Genomic DNA, 12,101 nt, shown 5'->3' with positions numbered 1-12,101 from the left:
TTATAGCCTACTACTCCACATAACGTCCACTTCTTATCACTTTATTGTCACACAATTATAGCCTACTACCCCACATAACGTCCACTTCCTATCACTGTATTGTCACACCATTATAGCCTACTACTCCACATAACGTCCACTTCCTATCACTATATTGTCACACCATTATAGCCTACTACCCCACATAACGTCCACTTCTTATCACTGTATTGTCACACCATTATAGCCTACTACCCCACATAACGTCCACTTCCTATCACTGTATTGTCACACCATTATAGCCTACTACCCCACATAACGTCCACTTCTTATCACTGTATTGTCACACCATTATAGCCTACTACCCCACATAACGTCCACTTCCTATCACTGTATTGTCACACCATTATAGCCTACTACCCCACATAACGTCCACTTCCTATCACTGTATTGTCACACCATTATAGCCTACTACCCCACATAGCGTCCACTTCTTATCACTGTATTGTCACACCATTATAGCCTACTACCCCACATAACGTCCACTTCCTATCACTATATTGTCACACCATTATAGCCTACTACCCCACATAACGTCCACTTCTTATCACTGTATTGTCACACAATTATAGCCTACTACCCCACATAACGTCCACTTCTTATCACTGTATTGTCACACCATTATAGCCTACTACCCCACATAACGTCCACTTCTTATCACTGTATTGTCACACCATTATAGCCTACTACCCCACATAACGTCCACTTCCTATCACTGTATTGTCACACCATTATAGCCTACTACCCCACATAACGTCCACTTCTTATCACTGTATTGTCACACCATTATAGCCTACTACCCCACATAACGTCCACTTCTTATCACTGTATTGTCACACCATTATAGCCTACTACCCCACATAACGTCCACTTCTTATCACTGTATTGTCACACAATTATAGCCTACTACCCCACATAACGTCCACTTCTTATCACTGTATTGTCACACAATTATAGCCTACTACCCCACATAACGTCCACTTCCTATCACTATATTGTCACACCATTATAGCCTACTACTCCACATAACGTCCACTTCCTATCACTGTATTGTCACACAATTATAGCCTACTACCCCACATAACATCCACTTCTTATCACTGTATTGTCACACCATTATAGCCTACTACCCCACATAACGTCCACTTCTTATCACTGTATTGTCACACAATTATAGCCTACTACCCCACATAGCGTCCACTTCTTATCACTGTATTGTCACACAATTATAGCCTACTACTCCACATAACATCCACTTCCTATCACTGTATTGTCACACAATTATAGCCTACTACCCCACATAACGTCCACTTCTTATCACTGTATTGTCACACCATTATAGCCTACTACCCCACATAACGTCCACTTCTTATCACTGTATTGTCACACCATTATAGCCTACTACCCCACATAACGTCCACTTCTTATCACTGTATTGTCACACCATTATAGCCTACTACCCCACATAGCGTCCACTTCTTATCACTGTATTGTCACACCATTATAGCCTACTACCCCACATAACGTCCACTTCCTATCACTGTATTGTCACACAATTATAGCCTACTACCCCACATAACGTCCACTTCCTATCACTGTATTGTCACACAATTATAGCCTACTACCCCACATAACGTCCACTTCCTATCACTGTATTGTCACACCATTATAGCCTACTACCCCACATAGCGTCCACTTCTTATCACTGTATTGTCACACAATTATAGCCTACTACTCCACATAACATCCACTTCCTATCACTGTATTGTCACACAATTATATTCTATTTGATAAAAAACTATATTTGCCATTTTGTGGTCAAACAATTTAGAATAACTCATTGGTCTTCTCCACACTTAATCATATTTTCTTAAGCAATAAAACTTATACAAATCCAAGCTTGATTAAAAGACTAGTAATAGTGTTGTATTAACATTTAATATTTCATCAGAATCCAGTCCTATTATGTTAAGTTGAGGTACTGAAACAATTCACCAATTGCAGTATAATATGTTAAATGAATAATGGCTGATTATTTTTTTAGAACTCCTTAGTCTGTAAATAGCATGACTGTTGACCAAGTTTCATAAAATTGACTGATACTTAAGCCAGATGTGTGGACCAATGAGCAAGCAAACAATCAAAATCTGATGGGGACATAACATCACCTAAATTCTCACACCCTCAACTTATCATATCATGAAAACCCTGACTGGCTGTAGTAAAAAATCTCAGAAAATTCTACCTAGTAATATATATATATAAAAGAGCTGGACAGCTATGAAACAACTAAATTCACCAGAGTCCAGCAATGAAACAACTGAGTAACTCACAAGAGTCCTTCTATGAAACAACTGAGTAACTCGCCAGTTATGAAACAACTGAGTAACTCATCAGAGTCCTGCTATGAAACAATTGAGTAACTCATCAGTCCTGCTATGAAACATCCCAATAACTCACTTATGCAGATACTGAAAGGATTTAAAATTTAAATGAAATAAAAAATTCATAGTAAAACTGTAAGATGCAGCTTAAAAACTTTCAAAACTTTCAAGAAAAGAAAGTGAAGAGAAATAGTAAGTGTGATATACATTTCATATTAAATGATGAGTTGGTAAATTGATTGTGTTTTTTTAATGCTACGAGGACAGGACTAGTAGGATTTCTATCATTGAGGATTTCCCATGTTGTAATGCCTATAGTCTGAACACACTGGAAAACCTGACAAAACACACACACAGCTAGGCTTCCTCCAATATAGTAGATTTACACATTCCTGGTGGTTTCCATGGCGTTGAGTACCGCCTCTGTCCACCCTGGTCTGCAACACATACATATCACAACTTGTAAGGTCAATGTTGTCTTTATCAGGTACGACATTCATCATTACATGTTTACTTATACTCTGTCTTTCCTTCACAAGCCAAAATAGTGTTCCTGTTTGATAAATTTTGAATGACTTGTAAAATATTTTGGAAAATATTAAATATTAAAGCATAAATATTTTCTGCTAAATTTCAAACTCTAATCCAATCCCAAAAGCAATAAAATCAGACAGGTACAGTGGTTTTGTAATGATGAAGCCATTATCAGGTTTTTTTGTCTGAGTCTAGGATAGGACCATCCTGATGATTATGATGAAGATGAGAGGAAGGCAGGCGTGCAGTCAGAGACAAGCTATTTAGCGCGGTTTACCTCCATAACTGGAGTTGGATGTGCTGGAGGTGCTCCGGTGGTGGGAACTGCCTGGCCCTGCTCTACCTGTAAGTAGCCAGGACATATTACTTTCATGCAATACATGCTGCCCCATGCAACTAACTCCCTATATATAGGCACTGAAGACAGTCATCCAGGGATGGGCATCAATAACATGACAACCAGGCAAAGTGTGGGCCTTAGACAAACAACTGAGTGGTGGGTGGGCCTCAGACAAATAACTAGGTGGTGGGATGGCCTCAGACAAATAACTAGGTGGTGGGATGGCCTTAGACAAATAACTAGGTGGTGGGATGGTCTTCGACAAATAACTAGGTGGTGGGATGGCCTCAGACAAATAACTGAGTGGTGGGATGGCCTTAGACAAATAACTGAGTGGTGGGTGGGCCTCAGACAAATAACTGAGTGATGGGTGGGCCTTAGACAAATAACTGAGTGGTGGGTGGGCCTCAGACAAATAACTAGGTGGTGGGATGGCCTTAGACAAATAACTAGGTGGTGGGATGGCCTTAGACAAATAACTGAGTGATGGGTAGGTCTTGGACAAATAACTAGGTGGTGGGATGGCCTTAGACAAATAACTAGGTGGTGGGATGGCCTTAGACAAATAACTAGGTGGTGGGGGGCCTTAGACAAATAACTGAGTGGTGGGTAGGCCTTAGACAAATAACTGAGTGATGGGTGGGCCTTAGACAAATAACTGAGTGATGGGTGGGCCTTAGACAAATAACTAGGTGGTGGGATGGCCTTAGACAAATAACCGACTGATGGGTGGGCCTTAGACAAATAACTAGGTGGTGGGATGGCCTTAGACAAATAACAAGGTGGTGGGTAGGTCTTAGACAAATAACTAGGTGGTGGGTAGACCTTAGACAAATAACTAGGAGGTGGGTGGTGGGCCTTAGACGAATAACTGGGTGGTGGGTATGCCTCTTGGTTATTAAGAAGATTTTAGCCTATTTGACCCCTGTGACCTTGAAAGTATGTTACGGTCATTCATTTGAACAAATTTGATAGCCCTAAACCCAAGCTTGCTACATGCTCAATATCAAGTCCCTGGGCCTCTTAGTTATTAAGAAGTTACTTAAAGATTTTGGCATTTTTGACCTGTGACCTTGAATGTGGGTCAAGGTCATTTTTTCAAACAAACATGTTAGCCCTTTAACCAAATATGCCGCATGACCAATATCAGGTCTCTGTGCCTCTTTTTTTTTGAGAGAGAAGCTGTTTAAAGATTTTAGTTGAAGCTGGATGGCCGGACACCGCATCATGGGCAGGTGTGCTAATAACTAGGTGGTGGGTGGGTCTTAGGCAAATAACTAGGAGAGGGACAGGCTTTATTGACAGTCAATTCTTGGGGGGAATGAGCCTTATAGACATTCTAACACTCTCAGGGTGAAATAGGCTTTATAGACAGTCTAACACTCTCAGGGTGGAATCAGCATTATAGACATTCTAACACTCAGTGTTGAATGGGCCTTATAGACAGTCTAACACTCTTGGGGTGAAATGGGTCTTATATACAGTTTGACTCTCAAGTTGGAATGGGCCTTATAGACAGTATAACACTCAGTGTGGATTGGGCCTTATAGACAGTCTACCACTATCAGTGTGGAATGGGCTTGTAGACAGTAACACTCTCAGAGTGGAATGAGCTTATAGACAGTCTTATACTTTCAGGTTGGAATGGGCCTTATAGACAGTCTAACACTCTCAGTGTGGAATGGACATATTCTAACAAAATCTTACATGGGTAGAAAATCAACATTTCGCATATTATTTCCTTAAAAAAAACCTGCAGTGCAATTGAAACTGGAGTAGGTTTAAGAACTGGTTATGATTAAAGTGTTAAAGAAAAAGATAATTGTACTCTGTTGTATATACCATGCAAAGGTAATGTGCACAAACCTAAGGCGTATAATATGTATATAGAAGTTGATGTTGTACACACCAGGTAAGGAAATCAGTTATCTCCAAAAACATAGCAAAATGGTAACATCTATTCAAAATATTTATACAAGAAATAGAAAGCATCCCTCTGGAAAGGTTTTGCTGGGTTTGAGAGAGGACAGTGGAAATGCAGTACTGATATAATGTACCAGTTGATTGACAGTAATATCAATGTAGCAAGAAGTAACCACCAAGAACATCCTAGACAGGATCATTAGGCTGACACGCCCTTAAAATATACTCAAAACACAGGATATTTGTCCAAGTATAGTTATCAAACAGTTTTTTAACAATTAAACAAAACTGACAAAACAGTTAACTTCTTAAACATCCTAGACACAATATTGACTATTTTAACTCCAACATAAAATGTGCTTAAATACACAAGTAAATAAACATGCAAACATACCTGGTTTTTTGAATGGTGCACTAGTGAAGGGATCTGAAGAATCTGAGCCTGACATGACAAGGTCTTCTCTACTCTTGACATTGGATATACCTATAATACACAATATCACAAGGTCTTCTCTGCTCTTGACATTGGATATATCTATAATACACAATATCACAAGGTCTTCTCTGCTCTTGACATTGGATATACCTATAATACACAATATCACAAGGTCTTCTCTGCTCTTGACATTGGATATACCTATAATACACAACATTACAAGGTCTTCTCTGCTCTTGACATTGGATATACCTATAATACACAATATCACAAGGTCTTCTCTGCTCTTGACATTGGATATACCTATAATACACAATATCACAAGGTCTTCCCTGCTATTAACATTAGGCTATGTACATAAAATTAAGTATACTTTCACAGAAAATTATCATCTTTATTTATAATACCATGAACAAGTTGACACAGGCCAAACTGATTCTATTAATGACAAAGTTGGTCTCTTCTATATTAAATTTCATGTTGAAATTTCCCCCCCACATATGACAGGATTAAATAGTGACTTACTACTATTGGAGCCCCGCCTTAGCTTATCAAATTCCTTGCCAAATATTTCCTCTTCTGTATCTACACCAAAGTTATCATCAAAAGGGTTCCAGTCAGATATATCAGCTGATACAGCTCTTGTTAGTGTTGGTGACCTACAATATACAACATGATCTGTAAATACCTAGTAACTGTACACAACGAAAACTAGCGTAATCTTTAATGATGTATATTTAACTTACCTGGGTAAGGAAAACTTGTAACTTGTATTGATGTATATTGTAACTTACCTGGGTAAGGAAAACTTGTAACTTGTTTTGACGTATATCGTAACTTAACTGGGTAAGGAAAACTTGTAACCTGTATTGATGTATATTGTAACTTACCTGGGTAAGGAAAACTTGTAACTTGTATTGATGTATATTTAACTTACCTGGGTAAGGAAAACTTGTAACCTGTATTGATGTATATTGTAACTTACCTGGGTAAGGAAAACTTGTAACTTGTATCGACGTATAAAGTAACTTACCTGGGTAAGGAAAACTTGCAACCTGTATTGATGTATATCATAACTTACCTGGGCAAGGAAAACTTGTAACCTGTATTGACGTATATCGTAACTTACCTGGGTGAGGAAAACTTGTAACCTGTATTGATGTATATCTTAACTTACCTGGGTGAGGAATGTACTGGTGATGTTGTTGCAGACTTCGACTTTCCTTGTAGTGGTGCAGACAATAGGTTTCCTTGGTAGTTTCTAGCAATGTAAGATAATTAAGAATAACTAATTATGAAAACCAAGCAAAGTAAGATGTTATATTTCCGTACAAGTTGCAAAGTTTCTGGCTATTGTCCAACTTTTAAGAACTCTTTCTAATGACTTTTTTGAACCTATTGTCAGCTTCAATATATCTTTCCTGTGGTCAATTTGGACAAGCAAATTTGGTGGGTATATCCCCTGTCATTACAAGCCAACCAACCACAACAACTCCTCTCTGTCTACTAGGATAGAAAATGATGAAGTGTCCCAATTAAAAGTAAACATGTTATGACGCAAGCCTGGCAACTGTTGCGGCTGTAATTTCAGTCAGGCCAACGTGTGCATACCACCAAACTACCATCCCATCCTGCTAATTCTAAAATTCTAACCAAGTTCAATTTAATTCTAGTAGTAATCAAACAAGTGATAGTCAAAAAGATTTCCCAACAAAAACTACAGTAAAAATTACCCCCACAATGGGGCAAATGTGAGACCCAAGGGTCATGAAACTCGCAACTTGGGTAAATCACCAAAGACGCTTCCATCTATAAGAGTATTTGATTTTTGCTTATTTGAGAAGATTTTTGAAATTTCAGTTAATTTGACCCTTTTTGGCCCAGCCCATCAGCCCCAGGGGTCATTCAGGGCCAGCATACCATCAAACTGTCATCCCAGTCATCTAATTCAAACCAAGTTAGAATGAATTCCGATAGATGTTCAACAAATGGTAGTAAAAATTGTGATTTCCCAATATATTAACTATAGTTAAATTTACAATTTTGGTAAAAGATCTTTCCATCGATAAGGAGTATTTTATTCTACCTTATTTGGGTCTTGAGAAGCAGATTTTTAAAAATTTCAGTCAATTTGACACCTTTTGGCCCTGCCCATTAGACCCATGTGGATTGGGTACCATATAATTCATAAGTCTGGTTGACCTTTGACCATGAAAGTTTTTGCAAAGTTTCAATGAAATTGGTTCAGGGGTTTCTGAGAAGTCGAAAATGTGAATTGTTTACATTGACGGCGACGGACAAAAGGCGATAAGAATAGGTCACCGAGACTGTCTCAGGTGACCTAAAAAGGCATACTTAAATTATAGTGACAGATTTGGTTTGGTTCTGTATTGTTTAATGTCCTATCAACAGCTAAGGTAATTTAAGGATGGCCTCCCCTGTGTGTAAGATGCATATGTGTAGTGTATGTGTGTGTGATCTTGGAGGCTAGCTGTGGTCAGATGTGTTTGTGCTTGTCTCCTTGTGGATGTACTAGTTGACACACTAAAATGCTGAGCATTAAGCAGGAGTAGCAACTACCATTTTCATATGCGCTCCCATCCAGGCAAACAAGAGTGATTAATATAAATTTATGTAACTATTTTTGTAATTATTGTAAAATCAATAAAGTTTAATTCAATAAAGTCTAAGAAAGATCTAAGATGAACTTCCTGAAATATATCAGGGAATAGCAATACGAAGCAAAGATGGCACCTGTCAGCCATTTTGCTTTACAAATCAGACTCAAAATCAAATTGGCACAACTAGGGATCAAGGGGAACCTACATATTAAATTCAATCAAAATCCCTCAAGTGCTTTTCAAGAAATAGCTGAACCAATCTTCAACTGTCAAAATCCATGATGTCCGCCTGTTGGCTATTTTGTTTTCCCAAACAGAATCAAAATTAAAACACACAGACAAATGAACAGTCACCATGACTACCAAAAGGATTCAAGATGATAATGAACCTTCATGAATACAGTAAAACATGATACATTCTAACATAAAAAGCACCAGACAACACCAAAAGAATATGTTGACCAGTGTACCTTCCCTTGACCAACCTGAAGGCACTTCCCTTTCCTCCCATGGTTACGTAAGACGTATCACTGACGTTTCTACGGTGACTCTTGACAACCTTTGGTGACAGAGGTGGTGTTATAGATATCAGTGGCTGAGCATCGGACTGAAAACATCAAAATAGTAAACCCTGATTATTCTTACAATACAATATATGATTCACTTAATGCCTTACAAATAACTCTGCCTTAAAACAGGAATGATTTATTTTCTAGATGATTAAAATCAACCAATGAGCATGAAGGAATCAACTGTTTGATCAAAAATATTAAAATATATATTTAAATAAATACAATTAAAATATTACAATAAACATGTAAATATGTCAGTAATTTTATATATAAACAGTTAAATATGTCAGACATTTTAAAATATAAACAGGTAACTATGTCAGACATTTTATATATAAACATGTAAATATGTCAGACATTTTATATATAAACAGGTAAATATGTCAGACATTTTTATATATAAACAGGTAAATAGGTCAGACATTTTTATATATAAACAGGTAAATAGGTCAGACATTTTTATATAGTAACAGATATAGGATATACCTTAAAGAAATTAAGTTTTGTGCTATACTTAGTAACATAGCATAGAGCAAAATATAGTCCCACAATGTAAATACTTACATTTTTGCCCTGACTGACTTTTTGTCGAGAATGAGAAGTGCTAGGGATTTTAAAATTGTCCTCACTGGAGTGGCGGCCTGACCTATTGTTCTGATCGACATTAGAGTTATACACACATTCCTCAGCAGCAGTTGTTTCTCCCCGATGGAAATTGTCTGAGAAGTTGGTGAAGAGTGCCTCACTACTGTGACTACTGTGTATGGCTGCTGGCATAACGGATTGGCCATCATGATAGGAATGAGTCATTGCTCTTTGCTGAGCCATGTTTAACCGTTGTTGTTGTTGTTGTTGTTGTTGTTGTTGTTGTTGTTGTTGCTGCTGCTGCTGTTGTTGTTGTTGTTGCAGGCTTTGTTGTAAATTTTGTTGATGTTGACGACTTTGTATATACTGTTGTTGCTGCTGCTGTTGTTGTATCTGTTGTTGTTGCATATAAAGTTGTTGCTGTTGTTGTTTGTACATTTGTTGTGTGTACAATTGTTGCTGGATAGCCTTTTGCTGAGCCATGTACTGCTGTTGGTTTTGAGGATACTGAGCCTGCATCCCTGAGTTGTACTGACTTGATGCCTGGTTGTAATGATCCTGTGTTGGACCACTTGCACCATACACCTGTTGTTGTTGTTGCTGCTGCTGCTGACTAGGTCTACTGGATGTTTGAGCTGGTGTTGCTTGGGGTAAGTGACTGGAACTAGCTTGTGATATATCTGAAAATGAGACCAATGGATAATTTCAGTGACATATAATTATTACACTACTTTGTATTGAATCTGTACATTTCAGGTTGTTTCTCTCAATTATTCATCTGTACATATCAATGATGGATATTCACCTGTACATATCAATGATGGATATTCACCTGTACATATCAATGATGGATATTCACCTGTACATATCAATGATGGATATTCACCTGTATATTTCTGGGTTATGATAACTGTACCTGAGACAGATATACATACAATATACATACAAGTTTGTATATTAATGAAAACAAGAGGCCCATGGGCCTTAACGGTCACCTGAGATTTGAAATATTTCAGTTTATTTAAATGAACCTTTTTGCCCCCCCCTATCAGCCCCTAGGCAGTCAGGGCCAACATATGCATATTATCAAACTTTCATTCCATGCTGTAAATGTAAACCAGAATGAATTCCAATAGAAATCAAAACAAATCAGTCAAAAATGTGATTTCCCTATATAAACTATAGTAACACAGTGGTGACAATGTTTACAAAATAAGAATGAATTCCAATAGAAATAAAAGTCAAAAATGTGATTTCCCTATATAAACTATAGTAAAGTTTAGCCCCACCCCAGGGGCAAACTTGAGACCCCAGGGTCCTAAATTCACAATTTTGGTAAAGAACCTTCAAACCCAGCCATCTATGAAGTGTAATTGATTCCAGCATATCTGAGAGTAGAGAAGAAGATATTTGAAGATTTGGTCAATTTGGCCCTTTTTAGCCCCGCCCATCAGCCCCTGGGGGTCAGTCAGGGCCAACATGTGCATGCCATCAAACTGTCATCTCATGCTGACAATGTTTACAAAATTAGAATGAATTCCAATAGAAATAAAATAAATTAAAGTCAAAAATGTGATTTCCCTATATAAACTATAGTAAAGTTTAGCCCCTCCCTAGGAGCAAACGTGAAACCCCTGGGTCATGAAATTTACAATTTTGGTAAAGCACCTTAAGACCCTTCCATCTATGAAGAGTGCTTGATTCCAGCATATCTGAGAGTAGAGAAGAAGATTTTTGAAGTTTTAGTCAATTTGACCCTTTTTAGCCCCACCCATCAGCCCCTGGGGGTCAGTCAGGGCCAACATATGCATGTCATCAAACTGTCATCCCATGCTGACAATGTTTACAAAATTAGAATGAATTCCAATAGAAATAAAATAAATTAAATTCAAAAATGTGATTTCCCTATATAAACTATAGTAAAGTTTAGCCCCTCCCCAGGGGCAAACGTGAAACCCCTGGGTCATAAAGTTTACAATTTTGGTAAAGCACCTTAAGACCCTTCCATCTATGAAGAGTGTTTCATTCCAGCATATCTGAGAGTAGAGAAGAAGATTTTTGAAGTTTTAGTCAATTTGACCCTTTTTGGCCCCGCCCCTCAGGCCCCTAGGGGGTGGGGACCATATAATTTACAATTTTGGTTGACCTTTAGCCATAGAAGCTGTCTGCCAAATTTCATAGAATTTGGTTTGTGGGTTTTGGAGAAGAAGTTGAAAATGTGAATTGTTTACGGACGGACGACGGACGACGGACGACGGACGACGACGGACAAAAGGGGATTAGAATAGGTCACTTGAGACTTTGTCTCAGGTGACCTAAAAATTCCCTTTACAACGTTATAATGACGAAAACTTTTTTGCTTCCGTGTACTGTTCTGAACATTCTAGCTGATAGAAGTTAGTCTAATATAACAAAACAATTATTGATTGGGGCTGAGGACGACAGCAATTTTATTAGAACCCTCAACCCTAACTATTGTCCTTCTCTTCAAGGGCAATAGCCAGGATCTCGGGTGCTAACAAAATCGCTGTTGCCCTCAGCTCCAGTCAATATTTGTATAATGTTACCTGTACTTGAGACAGGTATATATTGATGTTGAATACTCACTAGTACATATCAGGGTTATTTTACCTGTACTTGAGACAGGTATATATATTTCAGACTACA

At 38.0% G+C, this 12,101-nt stretch overlaps 1 protein-coding gene across 2 annotated transcripts in view; it reads right to left on the bottom strand.

Moving 5' to 3' along the window:
• The window catches only part of LOC117325484 (AP2-associated protein kinase 1-like), a 51,867-nt gene that overhangs the window by 10,277 nt on the left and 29,489 nt on the right, over positions 1–12,101 (bottom strand). The window contains exons 11-16 of one of the 2 annotated variants that reach the window (XM_033881737.1): positions 9,414–10,114; positions 8,748–8,884; positions 6,834–6,917; positions 6,182–6,315; positions 5,615–5,704; positions 3,235–3,300 (exon numbers count right to left, since the gene is read on the bottom strand). In XM_033881737.1, coding sequence (XP_033737628.1) covers positions 3,235–3,300; positions 5,615–5,704; positions 6,182–6,315; positions 6,834–6,917; positions 8,748–8,884; positions 9,414–10,114 — 1,212 coding nt within the window. The remainder of the gene's footprint in view (positions 1–3,234; positions 3,301–5,614; positions 5,705–6,181; positions 6,316–6,833; positions 6,918–8,747; positions 8,885–9,413; positions 10,115–12,101) is intronic. The other variant, XM_033881744.1, reaches the window with a different exon arrangement.

This window comes from Pecten maximus, chromosome 1 (genome assembly GCF_902652985.1).
Source record: "Pecten maximus chromosome 1, xPecMax1.1, whole genome shotgun sequence".
NCBI classification, from domain to species: domain Eukaryota; kingdom Metazoa; phylum Mollusca; class Bivalvia; order Pectinida; family Pectinidae; genus Pecten; species Pecten maximus.
The sequence above is the reverse complement of the archived record's forward strand: the minus strand, read 5'-3'. Positions and strand labels throughout refer to the sequence as shown.